A 21,514-nucleotide genomic window follows, 5' to 3' on the forward strand; every position below is an offset into this window, starting at 1 on the left:
CTTGCAGCAGGACTTACTACTAACCTGGGTTATCTCTGCAACCGTGAGAGTAACAAGTTCTAGTTGATTTTCCCCCGCTTTTTCTCTTTTAGCTGTATTTTGTGACTACTACAACTACCCTAGTGGCTGTGAGTGGCATTACAAGCCCTGCGGAGCAGCCTGCATGAAGACATGTAGGAATCCAACAGGAAACTGTTCCGACCTCATCACTGCCCCGGAAGGTAGGCCCACTCATGTCATTCACGCAGGTGGATGTAGGCATTTGGTTTTCTGAAGCCAGCCTTTAGTGTCCATTAGCCAAACTGTAGATTAAAGCACCTTGGGATTAACACTCGTCTGAAATGGTAGCTGCTCGGTTCTACTTGACAACGTACTTCATGTTATGATAATGTTGTTCTTGTGATGGTCTTACAGGTTGCTATCCATCGTGCCCTCCTACCCAACCGTTCTTCGATGAAATGGCTATGAAATGCGTTGCCCTTGAAGAGTGTGGTTGCTATGATGAGCAAGGCAATCACTACAAAATTGGGGCCAATATTCCATCACAGAACTGTTATACCTGGTAGGTCTTTGTGAATCTGTGTGCAACTGGATATAGGATTTTAGATTTTGGCAACTCTTTTTTTGGCAACAGTACAAATTATTTAATATGGCGTGATTAGGAACGATATTAATTGCTATAAAATAAAACAAAACATTCTAAATAATAATATATAATTTACAAATATAATTTCATTAAATATTCAAATATAAATTATGATTATATAATATAATAATGTATACAGTATATATAAAAATTCGGAGGCACCTTCCATATTTTTACCCCTGCGATGCTTTTCCTGTGTATTCGTGTCTGACCAATTTACACTTTAAATTCTTTGAGTGAATCCACTAGTCGCCTCCAAGGCAGAATTAATTTGAAAATCAAGTGTGTTTCAGAGAGTTCAAGCTGACAAAACTTTTTCACCGATTTGCACAATTTTACACTTTAACCTCAAGCTGCTGACAACTGCCACCGCAATTTAAAATAAATAAATAAATAAATAAATAAATTTAAAAAATTGACAATTCTTACTTAGTTTTGATTATTGTAAACTGTCACTACAATAAACTTTAAACTGTGTAAACTGTGACTACAGTTTCCAGCTGTCTGCCACCTGTCTGTTTGATCTCATGATCCTGTCTCTGGACTAAGAGATCTTCTATGACTTAAAATGTCATTCTAAGTAAGAGAAGTACTTCTATGCCGGTAACAATCTGTCAGCCTACAATCTGATGGCTATTAATATGAAAAGGAACACAAAACAATAAACAATTTTCAACTCCAAGGCAATTCAAACCACAAACTCCATCCCCTGTGTGTCCATCACCTCACACTGTATGCATGTATATGACAGCAGTCGATATTGGATGATATTGAGAGATTGTTAGCTGATAAAATAGGCTTCTCGGCAGCTGGATCTGCACATAACACAATGACAATGTTATCTATGGGCTACAGGGACAACAAAAAATAAAATTGAAAATTCAGAGAAGTTTATCTTTTAGAAAAAGGGTCAGCGTAGCTTTAATCAAGCCATGTTAAGATGCCATTCAAAATGTCTTTTATTTCACAGTTCCTGCACAATATCTGGAATAAGCTGCAACTACAGCGTGAACTGTAAGAAAATACTTTTTCTTTCTTTCCACACCATTTGATTATATATATATATATATATATATATATATATATATATAATAGTATAGTGATTTGTTTGAAAAAAATATGTCGCCAATAACCAATCTGTGATGATTTTGTCCCCTATGCAGATTGTACATGTTTTGTCAATGGTAAAATGTACTCATACAATGAAACCATTTACAACACCACTGATGGACTTGGACATTGCATCACAGCTACATGTGCGGTCAATGGTACGATACACCGGGAAGTGTACCCGTGCTTAACCACCATCAGTCCAACCCCCTCATCTCAATTCACGACCACCGTGGCCAGCACAACCACCGAGGTCTTCACCACATCAAGCCCAACCACTATCTTCACCTTTTTTACACCTGGTGAGAATCAAAGAAATTTAGAGGCTAGTAATGCTGTAGAAACATTTTCACTCTTAGAGCATTATCTATGCTGTCTCTTTAGATTACTTCTTGCTATTTCTTAACATATTAAGCTTGTTTTCAAGGTCAATGGGAAACAAAAACGAAATATGGTTAGTTTGTTTTGGGTCTTTTTTTAAACCATGCGAAAGCCGTTTTATTGGCGTTGTCCCATTTTGTGGACATAAGGAGAATATCTTGTAAAGTTAGGTTTTTTGTTTTAATAAAAATAAGGAGGTATAGGCCTCCATGCAACCAAACCTCTACCTTTGATATTTTTAAACCCAGGCCTTTAAATTAAAATGTTGGTTGCCATATGATTGAGAAACTTAGTGCTCTCTTGAAGCTTCTTACAGTGCTTAAATGCAGTCCAATGGGGCACACGCTAAGCCTTAAAAAAAACTTCTTAAATCTCCTTTTTGAAAACAGGAAACTGACATTGTATTCACATGAATAGCAGTGAGATCATATTTTATTTAAAACTATTGTTACAATTTCCACAGCACATCCAAAGTGTAATTTGGACTAAAAGTAGGTTGCCTTCACTTTTGTGGGATGTTTCTTGTCTCTTATGTTAGTTTTCATTTTTTGAGTTTGAGTTTGAGTTTCTCATTTATGAAAAGGAAATTCAACATTTTTTTAAGGGATAAACGTTTGCCCTATTGGATTGCATTTAAGCACAGTGACAAGCTGCAGCAGAGCAGTGAGTTTCTCAATCGCTCAGCACGGTTGTGCTATGATCAGTTATTAATGATGGGGATCAACGTTTAAACAAGGGTTGAAGGGTTGAAATCCTTTACATTATAGGAGATTGACTGATGAATAGATTATTAATTTAATCATTTATTTAATTGAAACAATAGTTAGTAAGAACCTTAAAACCAGTGCTACTGTAACATCAGCTGTCTATCAAGACCTTCCACCGGCAGATAAATATAGATTTATCTCCCCCTGGTGGGTGATGGTACAGTATATGTAATGTTATATAATGATTATGGTATTTATTATGTATAAATGGGAATTGAATATAATTTATGTTTAATTAAAACAGAAAATTATGGATAAGATAATAATATGGTAATGCTCGTTGCATATATATATGTACATTTTACATAAGAGCTGGTTCAGTATGTTTTCATACAAAAGAAATGTCTTAGGTTATAGTAATGTCTTGGTTATAGTTGGTGCATTGTAGTGCAGACAACAGACCAGTATGATTAAAAAAATAATAATAATAATAAAAAATATAGAATAAAAATGTTCAATATGGACTACATATGGACCAGATAAAGATATATTACAAAAAAGGTAGTGAGAGGGGTTAAGTGGAAGGAAGGATGCAAGTATTGACTGGGTATGAATATAAAAAATAATAAACAATATTTCTGTACTTGATTATTAAAAAAATATATTATTATAATAATAATAATATAATAAGCAGTACAGACACGATGAATAGTGGGTGGGTTTAAATAACTTGTAACAGTGTTTTTATAAAAAAAATAGGGGAAAAACAAGTAGTGGTTTTAACATAAAATGATAAATGTTCTGTGGTCTTAACCAATAAGAAGCAGTAGAAGTTATAATTAGAACTGCAGCAATGTTTTATTGTGTGAAGAAAAAAAAAAAGGAAATTATCTGGAATATTTTATTTGACAATTGTGTAGGAAAACAGTATTAAGGAGAATGTCTTTAATCAAGAGCTCGATTGACTGGATCTATCATTAACACAAAATCTTTGTTAACAGAGACCACGTTCAAAATGATGACACCGACGCAGAATAAAACAACAACAGTAGTAACAACTGCTGCCACTGTATCAACGACATCCCAGTCATCAACAACAGGCCCTGAAACTACAGTTGTAACATCTAAACCCTCTGTTGTTACTACCACTATTCTACCACCATCACCAACAACTAAGGGTACAACAATTCTACCACCTGAAACAACCCCGGCTGAAGTAACAACTGCTGCGACTGTGTCAACAACAAAACCACCAACAGTGGGAACTACTGGTCCTGCAACAGCTTCTACTACAACCATTGTTGAGACAACAACTTCAGTATCCAAGCCATCTACCACAAGTCCTGAAACAACAGTTGTAACATCTAAGCCTTCTGTTGTTACTACCACCATTCAGCCACCATCACCAACAACTAAAGGTACAACAGTTCTACCACCTGAAACCACTCCATCTGAAGTAACAACTGCTGCAACTTTGTCAACAACAAAACCATCAACAGTGGGAACTACTGGTCCTGCAACAGCTTCTAGTACAACAGTTGTTGAGACAACAACTTTAGTATCCAAGCCATCAACAGCAAGCCCTGAAACAACAACTGTAACATCTAAGCCTTCGTTTAATACTACCACAATTCTGCCACCATCACCAACAACTCAGGGTACAACAGTTCTACCACCTGAAACAACCCCATCTGAAGTAACAACTGCTGCGACTGTGTCAACAACAAAACCACCAACAGTGGAAACTACCAGTCTTGCAACAGCTTCTACTACAACCATTGTTGTGACAACAACTTCAGTATCCAAGCCATCAACAGCAAGCCCTGAAACAACAGTTGTAACATCTAAGCCTTCTGTTGTTACGACCACCATTCTGCCACCATCACCAACAACTAAGGGTACAACAGTTCTACCACCTGAAACAACTCCATCTGAAGTAACAACTGCTGTGACTGTTTCAACAACAAAACCACCAACAGTGGAAACTACCGGTCCTGCAACAGCTTCTACTACAACCGTAGTTGAGACAACAACTTCAGTATCCAAGCCATCAACAGCAAGCCCTGAAACAACAGTTGTAACATCTAAGCCTTCTGTTGTTACTACCACCATTCTGCCACCATCACCAACAACTAAGGGTACAACAGTTCTACCACCTGAAACAACCCCTTCTGAAAAAACAACTGCTGCGACTGTGTCAACAACAAAACCACAAACAGTAGAAACTACCCGTCCTGCAACAGCTTCTACTACAACCATTGTTGAGACAACAACTTCAGTATCCAAGCCATCTACCGCAAGTCCTGAAACAACAGTTGTAACATCTAAGCCTTCTGTTGTTACTACCACCATTCTGCAACCATCACAAACAACTCGGGGTACAACAGTTCTACCACCTGAAACAACTCCTTCTGAAGTAACAACTGCTTTGACTGTGTCAACAACAAAACCATCAACAGCGGGAACGACTGGACCTGCAACAGCTTCTACTACAACCGTTGTTGAGACAACAACTTCAGTATCCAAGCCATCGACTGCAAGCCCTGAAACAACAGTTGTAACATCTAAGCCTTCTGTTGTGACTACCACCATTCTGCCACCATCACCAACAACTAAGGGTACAACAGTTCTACCACCTGAAACAACCCCATCTGAAGTAACAACTGCTGTGACTCTGTCAACAACAAAACCACCAACAGTAGAAACTACCCGTCCTGCAACAGCTTCTACTACAACCGTTGTTGAGACAACAACTTCAGAGTCCAAGCCATCAACAGCAAGCCCTGAAACAACAGTTGTAACATCTAAGCCTTCTGTTGTTACTACCACAATTCTGCCACCATCACCAACAACTCAGGGTACAACAGTTCTACCACCTGAAACAACCCCATCTGAAGTAACAACTGCTGCGACTGTGTCAACAACAAAACCACCAACAGTGGAAACTACCAGTCTTGCAACAGCTTCTACTACAACCATTGTTGTGACAACAACTTCAGTATCCAAGCCATCAACAGCAAGCCCTAAAACAACAGTTGTAACATCTAAGCCTTCTGTTGTTACGACCACCATTCTGCCACCATCACCAACAACTAAGGGTACAACAGTTCTACCACCTGAAACAACTCCATCTGAAGTAACAACTGCTGTGACTGTTTCAACAACAAAACCACCAACAGTGGAAACTACCGGTCCTGCAACAGCTTCTACTACAACCGTAGTTGAGACAACAACTTCAGTATCCAAGCCATCAACAGCAAGCCCTGAAACAACAGTTGTAACATCTAAGCCTTCTGTTGTTACTACCACCATTCTGCCACCATCACCAACAACAAAGGGTACAACAGTTCTACCACCTGAAACAACCCCTTCTGAAGAAACAACTGCTGCGACTGTGTCAACAACAAAACCACAAACAGTAGAAACTACCCGTCCTGCAACAGCTTCTACTACAACCATTGTTGAGACAACAACTTCAGTATCCAAGCCATCTACCGCAAGTCCTGAAACAACAGTTGTAACATCTAAGCCTTCTGTTGTTACTACCACCATTCTGCAACCATCACAAACAACTCGGGGTACAACAGTTCTACCACCTGAAACAACTCCTTCTGAAGTAACAACTGCTTTGACTGTGTCAACAACAAAACCATCAACAGCGGGAACGACTGGACCTGCAACAGCTTCTACTACAACCGTTGTTGAGACAACAACTTCAGTATCCAAGCCATCAACTGCAAGCCCTGAAACAACAGTTGTAACATCTAAGCCTTCTGTTGTGACTACCACCATTCTGCCACCATCACCAACAACTAAGGGTACAACAGTTCTACTGCCTGAAACAACCCCATCTGAAGTAACAACTGCTGTGACTGTGTCAACAACAAAACCACCAACAGTAGAAACTACCCGTCCTGCAACAGCTTCTACTACAACCGTTGTTGAGACAACAACTTCAGAGTCCAAGCCATCAACAGCAAGCCCTGAAACAACAGTTGTAACATCTACGCCTTCTGTTGTTACTACCACCATTCTGCCACCATCACCAACAACTAAGGGTACAACAGTTCTACCACCTGAAACAACCCCTTCTGAAGTAACAACTGCTGTGACTGTGTCAACAACAAAACCACCAACAGTGGGAACTACCGGTCCTGCAACAGCTTCCACAACAACCGTTGTTGAGACAACAACTTCAGTATCCAAGCCATCAACAGCAAGCCCTGAAACAACAGTTTTAACCTCTAAGCCTTCTGTTGTTACTACCACCATTCTGCCACCATCACCAACAACTAAGGGTACAACAGTTCTACCACCTGAAACAACCCCTTCTGAAGTAACAACTGCTGCGACTGTGTCAACAACAAAACCACCAACAGTGGGAACTACCGGTCCTGCAACAGCTTCTACTACAAGCGTTGTTGAGACAACAACTTCAGTATCCAAGCCATCAACAGCAAGCCCTGAAACAACAGTTGTAACATCTAAGCCTTCTGTTGTTACTACCACCATTCTGCCACCATCACCAACAACTAAGGGTACAACAGTTCTACCACCTGAAACAACCCCTTCTGAAGAAACAACTGCTGCGACTGTGTCAACAACAAAACCACCAACAGTAGAAACTACCCGTCCTGCAACAGCTTCTACTACAACCGTTGTTGAGACAACAACTTCAGAGTCCAAGCCATCAACAGCAAGCCCTGAAACAACAGTTGTAACATCTAAGCCTTCTGTTGTTACTACCACAATTCTGCCACCATCACCAACAACTCAGGGTACAACAGTTCTACCACCTGAAACAACTCCATCTGAAGTAACAACTGCTGTGACTGTTTCAACAACAAAACCACCAACAGTGGAAACTACCGGTCCTGCAACAGCTTCTACTACAACCGTAGTTGAGACAACAACTTCAGTATCCAAGCCATCAACAGCAAGCCCTGAAACAACAGTTGTAACATCTAAGCCTTCTGTTGTTACTACCACCATTCTGCCACCATCACCAACAACAAAGGGTACAACAGTTCTACCACCTGAAACAACCCCTTCTGAAGAAACAACTGCTGCGACTGTGTCAACAACAAAACCACAAACAGTAGAAACTACCCGTCCTGCAACAGCTTCTACTACAACCATTGTTGAGACAACAACTTCAGTATCCAAGCCATCTACCGCAAGTCCTGAAACAACAGTTGTAACATCTAAGCCTTCTGTTGTTACTACCACCATTCTGCAACCATCACAAACAACTCGGGGTACAACAGTTCTACCACCTGAAACAACTCCTTCTGAAGTAACAACTGCTTTGACTGTGTCAACAACAAAACCATCAACAGCGGGAACGACTGGACCTGCAACAGCTTCTACTACAACCGTTGTTGAGACAACAACTTCAGTATCCAAGCCCTCAACTGCAAGCCCTGAAACAACAGTTGTAACATCTAAGCCTTCTGTTGTGACTACCACCATTCTGCCACCATCACCAACAACTAAGGGTACAACAGTTCTACTGCCTGAAACAACCCCATCTGAAGTAACAACTGCTGTGACTGTGTCAACAACAAAACCACCAACAGTAGAAACTACCCGTCCTGCAACAGCTTCTACTACAACCGTTGTTGAGACAACAACTTCAGAGTCCAAGCCATCAACAGCAAGCCCTGAAACAACAGTTGTAACATCTACGCCTTCTGTTGTTACTACCACCATTCTGCCACCATCACCAACAACTAAGGGTACAACAGTTCTACCACCTGAAACAACCCCTTCTGAAGTAACAACTGCTGTGACTGTGTCAACAACAAAACCACCAACAGTGGGAACTACCGGTCTTGCAACAGCTTCCACAACAACCGTTGTTGAGACAACAACTTCAGTATCCAAGCCATCAACAGCAAGCCCTGAAACAACAGTTTTAACCTCTAAGCCTTCTGTTGTTACTACCACCATTCTGCCACCATCACCAACAACTAAGGGTACAACAGTTCTACCACCTGAAACAACCCCTTCTGAAGTAACAACTGCTGCGACTGTGTCAACAACAAAACCACCAACAGTGGGAACTACCGGTCCTGCAACAGCTTCTACTACAAGCGTTGTTGAGACAACAACTTCAGTATCCAAGCCATCAAAAGCAAGCCCTGAAACAACAGTTGTAACATCTAAGCCTTCTGTTGTTACTACCACCATTCTGCCACCATCACCAACAACTCAGGGTACAACAGTTCTACCACCTGAAACAACTCCATCTGAAGAAACAACTGCTGCGACTTTGTCAACAACAAAACCATCAACAGTGGGAACTACTGGTCCTGCAACAGCCTCTACTACAACCGTTGTTGAGACAACAACTTCAGTATCCAAGCCATCAACAGCAAGCCCTGGAACAACAGTTGTAACATCTAAGCCCTCTGTTGTTACTACCACCATTCTGCCACCATCACCAACAACTCAGGGTACAACAGTTCTACCACCTAAAACAACCCCATCTAAAGTAACAACTGCTGTGACTGTGTCAACAACAAAACCTTCAACAGTGGGAACTACTGGTCCTGCAACAGCTTCTACTACAACCGTTGTTGAGACAACAACTTCAGTATCCAAGCCATCAACTTCAAGCGCTGAAACAACAGTTGTAACATCTAAGCCTTCTGTTGTTACTACCACCATTCTGCCACCATCACCAACAACTAAGGGAACAACAGTTCTACCACCTGAAACAACCCCATCTGAAGTAACAACTGCTGCGACTGTGTCAACAACAAAACCACCAACAGTAGAAACTACCGGTCCTGCAACAGCTTCTACTACAACCGTTGTTGAGACAACAACTTCAGTATCCAAGCCATCAACCGCAAGCCCTGGAACAACAGTTGTAACATCGACGCCTTCTGTTGTTACTACCACCATTCTGCCACCATCACCAACAACAAAGGGTACAACAGTTCTACCACCTAAAACAACCCCATCTAAAGTAACAACTGCTGTGACTGTGTCAACAACAAAACCACCAACAGTAGAAACTACCGGTCCTGCAACAGCTTCTACTACAACCGTTGTTGAGACAACAACTTCAGTATCCAAGCCATCAACAGCAAGCCCTGAAACAACAGTTGTAACATCTAAGCCTTCTGTTGTTACGACCACCATTCTGCCACCATCACCAACAACTCAGGGTTCAACAGTTCTACCACCTAAAACAACCCCATCTGAAGTAACAACTGCTGTGACTGTGTCAACAACAAAACCTTCAACAGTGGGAACGACTGGTCCTGCAACAGCTTCTAGTACAACCGTTGTTGAGACAACAACTTCAGAATCAAAGCCATCAACCGCAAGGCCTGAAACAACAGTTGTTACTTCAAAGCCTTCTGTTCTGACTACCACCATTCTGCCACCATCACCAACAACAAAGGGTACAACAGTTCTACCGCCTGAAACAACCCCATCTGAAGTAACAACTGCTGTGACTGTGTCAACAACAAAACCACCAACAGCAGAAACTACCCGTCCTGCAACAGCTTCTCCTACAACCGTTGTTGAGACAACAACTTCAGTATCCAAGCCATCAACCGCAAGCCCTGAAACAACAGTTGTAACATCTAAGCCTTCTGTTGTTACTACCACCATTCTGCCACCATCACCAACAACAAAGGGTACAACAGTTCTACCACCTAAAACAACCCCATCTGAAGTAACAACTGCTGTGACCGTGTCAACAACAAAACCACCAACAGTGGAAACTACCGGTCCTGCAACAGCTTCTACTACAACCGTTGTTGAGACAACATCTTCGGTATCCAAGCCATCAACAGCAAGCCCTGAAACAACAGTTGTAACATCTAAGCCTTCTGTTATTACTACCACCATTCTGCCACCATCACCAACAACTAAAGGAACAACAGTTCTACCACCTGAAACAACCACTTCTGAAGTAACAACTGCTCTGACTGTGTCAACAACAAAACCTTCAACAGTGGGAACTACTGGTCCTGCAACAGCTTCTAGTACAACCGTTGTTGAGACAACAACTTCAGAATCAAAGCCATCAACTGCAAGGCCTGAAACAACAGTTGTAACTTCAAAGCCTTCTGTTTTGACCACCACCATTCTGCCACCATCACCAACAACTAAGGGTACAACAGTTCTACCGCCTGAAACAACCCCATCTGAAGTAACAACTGCTGTGACTGTGTCAACAACAAAACCACCAACAGTGGAAACTACCGGTCCTGCAACAGCTTCTACTACAACCGTTGTTGAGACAACAACTTCAGTATCCAAGCCATCAACCGCAAGCCCTGAAACAACAGTTGTAACATCTAAGCCTTCTGTTGTTACTACCACCATTCTGCCACCATCACCAACAACTAAGGGTACAACAGTTCTACTGCCTGAAACAACCCCATCTGAAGTAACAACTGCTGTGACTGTTTCAACAACAAAACCACCAACAGTGGAAACTACCGGTCCTGCAACAGCTTCTACTACAACCGTTGTTGAGACAACAATTTCAGTATCCAAGCCATCAACAGCAAGCCCTGAAACAACAGTTGTAACATCTAAGCCTTCTGTTGTTACTACCACCATTCTGCCACCGTCACCAACAACTAAGGGTACAACAGTTCTACCACCTAAAACAACCCCATCTAAAGTAACAACTGCTGTGACTCTGTCAACAACAAAACCTTCAACAGTGGGAACTACTGGTCCTGCAACAGCTTCTACTACAACCATTGTTGAGACAACAACTTCAGAATCAAAGCCATCAACTTCAAGCCCTGAAACAACAGTTGTAACATCTAAGCCCTCTGTTGTTACTACCACCATTCTGCCACCATCACAAACAACTAAGGGAACAACAGTTCTACCGCCTGAAACAACCCCATCTGAAGTAACAACTGCTGTGACTGTTTCAACAACAAAACCACTAACAGTGGAAACTACCGGTCCTGCAACAGCTTCTACTACAACCGTTGTTGAGACAACAACTTCAGTATCCAAGCCATCAACAGCAAGCCCTGAAACAACAGTTGTAACATCTAAGCCTTCTGTTGTTACGACCACCATTCTGCCACCATCACCAACAACTCAGGGTACAACAGTTCTACCACCTAAAACAACCCCATCTGAAGTAACAACTGCTGCACCTGTGTCAACAACAAAACCACCAACAGTAGAAACTACCGGTCCTGCAACAGCTTCTACTACAACCGTTGTTGAGACAACAACTTCAGTATCCAAGCCATCAACAGCAAGCCCTGAAACAACAGTTGTAATATCTAAGCCTTCTGTTTTGACTACCACCATTCTGCCACCATCACCAACAACTAAGGGTACAACAGTTCTACCACCTGAAACCACTCCATCTGAAGTAACAACTGCTGCAACTTTGTCAACAACAAAACCATCAACAGTGGGAACTACTGGACCTGCAACAGCTTCTACTACAACCGTTGTTGAGACAACAACTACAGTATCCAAGCCATCAACTGCAAGCCCTGAAACAACAGTTGTAACATCTAAGCCTTCTGTTGTGACTACCACCATTCTGCCACCATCACCAACAACTAAGGGTACAACAGTTCTACCGCCTGAAACAACCCCATCTGAAGTAACAACTGCTGTGACTGTGTCAACAACAAAACCACCAACAGTAGAAACTACCCGTCCTGCAACAGCTTCTACTACAACCGTTGTTGAGACAACAACTTCAGTGTCCAAGCCATCAACAGCAAGCCCTGAAACAACAGTTGTAACATCTAAGCCTTCTGTTGTTACTACCACCATTCTGCCACCATCACCAACAACTAAGGGTACAACAGTTCTACCACCTGAAACAACCCCTTCTAAAGTAACAACTGCTGCGACTGTGTCAACAACAAAACCACCAACAGTGGGAACTACCGGTCCTGCAACAGCTTCCACTACAACCGTTGTTGAGACAACAACTTCAGTATCCAAGCCATCAACAGCAAGCCCTGAAACAACAGTTGTAACATCGACGCCTTCTGTTGTTACTACCACCATTCTGCCACCATCACCAACAACTAAGGGTACAACAGTTCTACCACCTGAAACAACCCCTTCTAAAGTAACAACTGCTGCGACTGTGTCAACAACAAAACCACCAACAGTGGGAACTACCGGTCCTGCAACAGCTTCCACTACAACCGTTGTTGAGACAACAATTTCAGTATCCAAGCCATCAACAGCAAGCCCTGAAACAACAGTTGTAACATCTAAGCCTTCTGTTGTTACTACCACCATTCTGCCACCATCACAAACAACTAAGGGAACAACAGTTCTACCGCCTGAAACAACCCCATCTGAAGTAACAACTGCTGTGACTGTTTCAACAACAAAACCACTAACAGTGGAAACTACCGGTCCTGCAACAGCTTCTACTACAACCGTTGTTGAGACAACAACTTCAGTATCCAAGCCATCAACAGCAAGCCCTGAAACAACAGTTGTAACATCTAAGCCTTCTGTTGTTACGACCACCATTCTGCCACCATCACCAACAACTCAGGGTACAACAGTTCTACCACCTAAAACAACCCCATCTGAAGTAACAACTGCTGCACCTGTGTCAACAACAAAACCACCAACAGTAGAAACTACCGGTCCTGCAACAGCTTCTACTACAACCGTTGTTGAGACAACAACTTCAGTATCCAAGCCATCAACAGCAAGCCCTGAAACAACAGTTGTAACATCTAAGCCTTCTGTTGTTACGACCACCATTCTGCCACCATCACCAACAACTCAGGGTACAACAGTTCTACCACCTAAAACAACCCCATCTGAAGTAACAACTGCTGCACCTGTGTCAACAACAAAACCACCAACAGTGGGAACTACCGGTCCTGCAACAGCTTCCACTACAACCGTTGTTGAGACAACAATTTCAGTATCCAAGCCATCAACAGCAAGCCCTGAAACAACAGTTGTAACATCTAAGCCTTCTGTTGTTACTACCACCATTCTGCCACCATCACAAACAACTAAGGGAACAACAGTTCTACCGCCTGAAACAACCCCATCTGAAGTAACAACTGCTGTGACTGTTTCAACAACAAAACCACTAACAGTGGAAACTACCGGTCCTGCAACAGCTTCTACTACAACCGTTGTTGAGACAACAACTTCAGTATCCAAGCCATCAACAGCAAGCCCTGAAACAACAGTTGTAACATCTAAGCCTTCTGTTGTTACGACCACCATTCTGCCACCATCACCAACAACTCAGGGTACAACAGTTCTACCACCTAAAACAACCCCATCTGAAGTAACAACTGCTGCACCTGTGTCAACAACAAAACCACCAACAGTAGAAACTACCGGTCCTGCAACAGCTTCTACTACAACCGTTGTTGAGACAACAACTTCAGTATCCAAGCCATCAACAGCAAGCCCTGAAACAACAGTTGTAATATCTAAGCCTTCTGTTTTGACTACCACCATTCTGCCACCATCACCAACAACTAAGGGTACAACAGTTCTACCACCTGAAACCACTCCATCTGAAGTAACAACTGCTGCAACTTTGTCAACAACAAAACCATCAACAGTGGGAACTACTGGACCTGCAACAGCTTCTACTACAACCGTTGTTGAGACAACAACTACAGTATCCAAGCCATCAACTGTAAGCCCTGAAACAACAGTTGTAACATCTAAGCCTTCTGTTGTGACTACCACCATTCTGCCACCATCACCAACAACTAAGGGTACAACAGTTCTACCGCCTGAAACAACCCCATCTGAAGTAACAACTGCTGTGACTGTGTCAACAACAAAACCACCAACAGTAGAAACTACCCGTCCTGCAACAGCTTCTACTACAACCGTTGTTGAGACAACAACTTCAGTGTCCAAGCCATCAACAGCAAGCCCTGAAACAACAGTTGTAACATCTAAGCCTTCTGTTGTTACTACCACCATTCTGCCACCATCACCAACAACTAAGGGTACAACAGTTCTACCACCTGAAACAACCCCTTCTAAAGTAACAACTGCTGCGACTGTGTCAACAACAAAACCACCAACAGTGGGAACTACCGGTCCTGCAACAGCTTCCACTACAACCGTTGTTGAGACAACAACTTCAGTATCCAAGCCATCAACAGCAAGCCCTGAAACAACAGTTGTAACATCGACGCCTTCTGTTGTTACTACCACCATTCTGCCACCATCACCAACAACTAAGGGTACAACAGTTCTACCACCTGAAACAACCCCTTCTAAAGTAACAACTGCTGCGACTGTGTCAACAACAAAACCACCAACAGTGGGAACTACCGGTCCTGCAACAGCTTCCACTACAACCGTTGTTGAGACAACAACTTCAGTATCCAAGCCATCAACAGCAAGCCCTGAAACAACAGTTGTAACATCGACGCCTTCTGTTGTTACTACCACCATTCTGCCACCATCACCAACAACTAAGGGAACAACAGTTCTACCACCTGAAACAACCCCATCTGAAGTAACAACTGCTGCGACTGTGTCAACAACAAAACCACCAACAGTAGAAACTACCAGTCTTGCAACAGCTTCTACTTCAACCGTTGTTGAGACAACAACTTCAGTATCCAAGCCATCAACAGCAAGCCCTGAAACAACAGTTGTAACATCTACGCCTTCTGTTGTTACTACCACCATTCTGCCACCATCACCAACAACTAAGGGAACAACAGTTCTACCACCTGAAACAACCCCATCTGAAGTAACATCTGCTGCGACTGTGTCAACAACAAAACCACCAACAGTTGGAACTACTGGTCCTGCAACAGCTTCCACTACAACCGTTGTTGAGACAACAACTTCAGTATCCAAGCCATCAACAGCAGGCCCTGAAACAACAGTTGTAAAATCAACTGGTACTACAGTTATCCGACCAGTAACGCAGACATTACCATCAAACGAAACCTTGCCCACATCATCAACAATAACCTCACACTCATCACTTCACACCACAACTGAACCTGAGGGACCAATCACAGGAGTAATTAGTACCACAACAAAACCTACACCATTGCCGCACGTTTCTAATACATCAATTTCACAGCCCACGACTGAAACCACACCTAAGACTAGCATTTGTGCATGCCTTGTCAATGGAACAGCCTATCACCCTGGTAAGTTATATTAAACTTACATTGACACCAACCAAATAATATGAATTTACTTTGTCATTGCTACACACAACAATGTTCCATGGGGCTAGGGTTAGACCTAACCCTTTGAACTACATAAATAAAGTTTGCAAATGAACTTATCATACTATATTTGTGGGAACAATTACACTTAAATGTTTAATTGAAGAAAAGTACTCAGAATATAGTGAGAATATAGCTACAATATTGAATACAGTAATAATATGTGTACATTCCATATTGGATGCCCTGTAACATGATATTTATTTTTCTTCTCTGATTGTTTCATTTTTTCTCACTTAGGATCTTAATGCCACATTCAGTGTTTGTTAGTTAAATGCTAAATGCTTTGTCATGCAGCAATGCATAGTTTGACCAACAGACACTTACAATTTACATTTTTCGGTCATAATTATGCTTTAAAACTCTCTTTTCACATTTAATCTTTTTAGGGGATCTGGTGTATAATGTCTCAGATGGACTAGGGTATTGTTTCACTGCCTATTGTGGAGATTCTTGTAAAATCCAGAGCAATGCTACATCTTGTTCAACAACACCATCGCCATTTACCTCCAGTGGATCTACTGCAATAGTACCTAGCACCAAGACTTCCACCGTTTTCAGTCCGGTAACTACCCCTTCTACCACCACTCCCACTCCGAACTGCATAGATGTGGATCCCCCTAGAAAGGTGAGGATCAATTGACACGGCATTATAGCAGTATACATGCATCTATCATTGTCCTTTGGTGTACACAACCAATGGCATCGAGTGCCATATTGGTCTCTGTCCTGTATAATTTTCTTTAATTTTGCTCTTTACCCACCAGCCCGGAGACACTTGGACAAGCAGCTGCAAGGAGTGCACGTGTGACAATGAAACCATGAGAGTTCAGTGTCAGCCTATCACATGCCCGACGGAGCCAAGCCCCACCTGCACCAAGCCCGGGCAACGGCTGGTTAACAGCACGGATGGCTGCTGTCCTACCCAGTCGTGTGGTAAGGCTTCCTTTGGCGTGGGCCAAAGGATTGAAAGAAAGTCAATCAAAACTGCAAGCAAACATCTGCGCCAAAGAGCCTGTTGATAACGTCACCCCCTGGCACCCTTTCCATTGCAGAGTGTGATGTAAATCTGTGCACCGCGACTCCGCCCACCTGCCAGCCAGGGTTCCAGCTCTACGTCACCACAGGCAACGGCACCCTCTGCCCATCCTACAAGTGCAGTATGTGTCCCCAACTTCACCCATATAACCTGCATCGCCTCGTTATTAACGCCTCTGAAAACCAGAATGTGGATGAGAACAGTCTTCGTAAATATGAAATGAAAAATAATGTAGACTTTGTAAACCTGTTCTGACTCATACTATTTGTGTTCATCTCATTTTTTCCCGCCCCAAAGTCCCTAAAGGGGTTTGTGTCCACAACAATACAGAATACATGGTAAGGACCCAACCATTATCTGTATTGTGTGTGTGTGTGTGTGTGTGTGTGTGTGTGTGTGTGTGTGTGTGTGTGTGTGTGTGTGTGTGTGTGTGTGTGTGTGTGTGTGTGTGTGTGTGTGTGTGTGTGTGCTTGCGAGTCTGAACAATTGAGCTGCCGATAAAAGAACGATTGTAAGTGTGGGGGTGGTATCATTTTTTGTTTGCGTTTTCAGCCTGGCTACGAGATTCCGACATCAGGACTCGAGTTGTGCAAGAAGTGTAGCTGTAACACCACCATGGATCAAATAACAAAGCTGCACGTTATCTCCTGCACACGCATCATCTGCAACAAAGCTTGCCAAGAAGTATGCACATCCTCGCGAAATTCCATTTTTGACATGATTTTTGACATTGAGTAGAATCTTTAAAGATTTCTAACATGAAATTCATTGTTCTGATTTTTTGTCTAAGTGGTTGAGTTCTGAATGTAAATTAAGTCATTCACTTCATAATGAGTAACCGTGGTCATTTTAAATCACATACAGTATATGGTCTGCTTATATCATGAAGCCAGATTTGATCGACTGTGGTGCCATACTGTGATTTCATTTAACATTTTGGAGTGTTTCAAACGATCATGTGATAAACTGCTGCGAAAAGAAAAGCCAAACCAAAGACCATTTCTGGAAACCTTCCGACATTGAAGCGAGATAGAGGAGCAAGGAGTGCTTTTGATATTTCATGTAAAGGACTTTGAATTGCTTGTTGAAATGTATATTAATAAACTTGCCTTGCCTTGCCATTGTATATATGAGCGATACTGGTCACCAGTTGAATCCTAGGACCTAGCCAACTTCATCGATAATTCAATAATATCACTTATTGTTTCTTTTCAGGGTTATGAATACCAGTTTGTACCAGACCAGTGCTGCGGGGAATGCGTCCAGACCAGTTGTATAGTCACTTTACCCAACAACACTAAGCATGTCATCCAGGTTAGTGATGACCTTGATGCGCATATGAAGCCTTGAACTCCGAACTTTCAATTTGTGAAATAATGTCTTCCGTTTTTTTCTTGCAATCTTTTTGGCTAATCGAGCAGCATAACAAAATACCAGTCCGAACTCTGTGACCCAGTAGCCACTAATCCACAATCCACTAAATGGGTAAATGCAGAGAATTAGTACCCCATGGATTTTATACAGTATTATCATTATTACTAGTTAGGGACTGGGTCTTCTACTTCTATACCTTGCATCGTGTAGCCAGATACATCTGTTTAAAACCATGATCGACTGGAACTTTCTCTGATACTAACAGTATTCAATGGCCGTCCCCTCTCTTTAAAAGGTGAACCAAACCTGGTCGCTCCCCAGTGATAACTGTACAAAGTACAGCTGTGAACTCTCTTCAGGGAAACCCACTACCAAAGAGTCTGAGAAGGTCTGTTCCAAGTTCAACCCGGAGGACTGCGAGCCTGTGAGTTCTCCTTTTCCCCCTTTTTTCCAACACAAGCGTCCAACAATCCCCCCCAAGATTCTAAGTAATGCCATTGCTGGCCACCGTATTAACCTGTTGTGTTCACGGTATATTCATCTCTTGTGTCGTATCATAACTACAGGGCACAGAGACTACCGACTCCGATGGCTGCTGCAAATCATGTAAGTGAGGTCAACCCTCATCACATGAGTTGTCACTGTCCTGTTGCATCCAAGATTGATTGAATGTGTCTCAGGAAATCGTAATAATATACAAACGTACATCTAGCCCTCACTCATAAACATTACAAAGCTGTAACGTGTATGTGTACCTGTTTCATGATTCTATCAGGATAGTTACATTATGTCTAAGACATGTAAAAGTTTAGAAGCTAAAAAATAGCTAAAAAATAAATTGCAATATAGTTAATATAGCAATGAACATGTTTGTGTGTTGCAGGTACTCAAAAAGCCAACGTGTGCAAAAAGGAGAGCACGGAGGCGATCATCGAGGTGAATGGATGCAAGAGCCTTCTGCCCGTCAACATCTCATACTGCGCGGGACAATGTGCGAGCTCCTCCAAGTGAGTTAGACACTAAGCATTCTGAATAGTGACGCAGGACTCGCGACTGAGTCTGAGTCGGGAGTGACTCCTGCAGATGTTGTTTTGTTCGCAACTCGGTAACTGCACCCGGGCACAAAGGCTTTCACCGAGACCCCACTCTCGAATCTTTTCACAAACTGTATGCAGATGGGACGCACAAGGTTACGTAATTACATCGCTTAAATGACCCTTGTTATGATGGGTATTGTTTCTTGAGACATTCATAAAGCATAGCATAAAACAATCCACAAGTGCAGGGAAGGCCAAGCGCTTTCCAGTTGATGACGGTAATGCAACATTTATGGCAGGCACCGCAAGAGTATGTCCTGTCATTACTGTTTTTGATAATGTACTTTTTATCATGAAGATGTTTTTTTTATTAAAACTTTTTTTTTCTTTTTATTTATTATAAAAGTCAGCCAGAGTGGCCCATGTCCCAGAATGTAACATCACATTTTTGCCCAGAATAAAATCATTTACAAAATAAAAAATGCTGTGTACAGATTACATACATTACACTGTCTACATTCAATATATTTAACACATTAAAAATCTACATAAAAAAAACTCTCTGGTATTTTATTGTTAGAATATCTATATCTATGTACTTTTTTAGATGTAAATATTGGCATTGGTGTTTGTTCTAATAAATATTATTCCCAGACTGCAGCAAGACATATGCACAGCACAAAATTAAATTTAAAACATAACAATTTGGTATCATTAAACGTATCAGAAAAAAAATTACTCCTGCATTGCCTGGAAAATATGTTGGATTAGCGTCAACTGCTGGACAGTGCTTTGTCTTCCCTGCACTTGTGGATTGTTTTTTGTGCTTTCTTCTGTGGGAGCGGACCTGACGGGCTACCCTCCCCTCCGCTCCCCACGCACATCGATGAGCCCAGTGGCGCCCATGACCCTATCACAATTCACGGGTTGTCCTTCCTTGGACCACTTTTGGTTGGTACTAACCACTGCATACCAGGAACACCCCACAAAACCTGCCGTTCTGGAGATGCTCTGACCCAGTCCTCAAGCCATCACAATTTGGCCCTTGTCAAAGTCGCTCAGATCCTTACACTTGCCCATTTTTCCTGCTTCCAACACATCAACTTCAAGAACTGACTGTTCACTTTCTACCTAATATATCCCACCCCTTGACAAGTGCCATTGTAACAAGATAAGATTAATGTATAGCCGTGCTACTTCCTTTCAGTGCATTGCAGGTTGGCAATGTCACAACAACCCTGCATAGACCTTTTACCACCTCCTATACCACAATCTCACTTCAGGTCTTCCTCACTAAGTGGAGTTGGCGGTCCGATTGAAGGAACAATAACTCTTTTCATCCCCCTCTACCAGGTACTCAGCTGCAGCAAACATGATGGTGCACCACTGTGAATGTTGTCAGGAGGGCAGCACCAGCCAGGTGGAGGTGGAGCTGACCTGCGCCAACAGCACCACGGTCAAACACACCTACGTCATGGCGGACACATGCGGCTGCGAGGTGGCTGAATGCATGCCTGGAACGACAGTCTTGCTTAAACAGCGACGCAGAAGACGCTGAACACAAACAGAAATGAAGAGAGATAGACTAACCGCCACTTTGAACCAGTAACGGAGGTTGTCAAGTTTATAACCAAAGGCCACTTTTTGCACAGGGGTATATTAACATTCATATATATATATAAATGTACTGTAGTTTAGAATGTTCTTGTATGTCTATATATTGAATAAAATAATTGTCTGCAATATTGAACAATGTGATGTGTGCCTTCTTACAGCAGATCAAATTAAACACAACACATGAGTGAGACAGATGGACTTATTTTATGATCCACAGCGTCACATTGGGGATAAAAGCAAGATAAAATTATATTGCAATTAAACATCATTAATTTGTACATTCAAAGCAAACACCACAGAGCTCAAGCTAATCGTTTCATAGAAACAGTTTTGATACTTCGATGGGCAAGACAAAGTGATGTTTATCTGGATGT

At 42.2% G+C, this 21,514-nt stretch overlaps 1 protein-coding gene across 1 annotated transcript in view; it reads left to right on the forward strand.

Moving 5' to 3' along the window:
- Positions 1-21,259, forward strand: part of LOC307227917 (mucin-2-like) — a gene marked incomplete at its 5' end in the record, with an annotated part of 44,698 nt that extends 23,439 nt beyond the window's left edge. The window contains 14 exons of the mRNA XM_079997357.1: positions 93-221; positions 415-562; positions 1,958-2,058; positions 15,582-15,992; positions 16,463-16,701; positions 16,841-17,009; positions 17,129-17,233; positions 17,410-17,450; positions 17,665-17,796; positions 18,328-18,426; positions 18,782-18,910; positions 19,053-19,092; positions 19,370-19,493; positions 20,877-21,259. Of these exons, the coding sequence (XP_079853483.1) occupies positions 93-221; positions 415-562; positions 1,958-2,058; positions 15,582-15,992; positions 16,463-16,701; positions 16,841-17,009; positions 17,129-17,233; positions 17,410-17,450; positions 17,665-17,796; positions 18,328-18,426; positions 18,782-18,910; positions 19,053-19,092; positions 19,370-19,493; positions 20,877-21,081 (2,072 nt within the window). The 3' untranslated portion in view covers positions 21,082-21,259. The remainder of the gene's footprint in view (positions 1-92; positions 222-414; positions 563-1,957; positions 2,059-15,581; positions 15,993-16,462; positions 16,702-16,840; positions 17,010-17,128; positions 17,234-17,409; positions 17,451-17,664; positions 17,797-18,327; positions 18,427-18,781; positions 18,911-19,052; positions 19,093-19,369; positions 19,494-20,876) is intronic.
- Positions 21,260-21,514: the final 255 nt, after the last annotated feature.

This window comes from Zeus faber (genome assembly GCF_960531495.2).
Source record: "Zeus faber genome assembly, chromosome: 3".
NCBI classification, from domain to species: domain Eukaryota; kingdom Metazoa; phylum Chordata; class Actinopteri; order Zeiformes; family Zeidae; genus Zeus; species Zeus faber.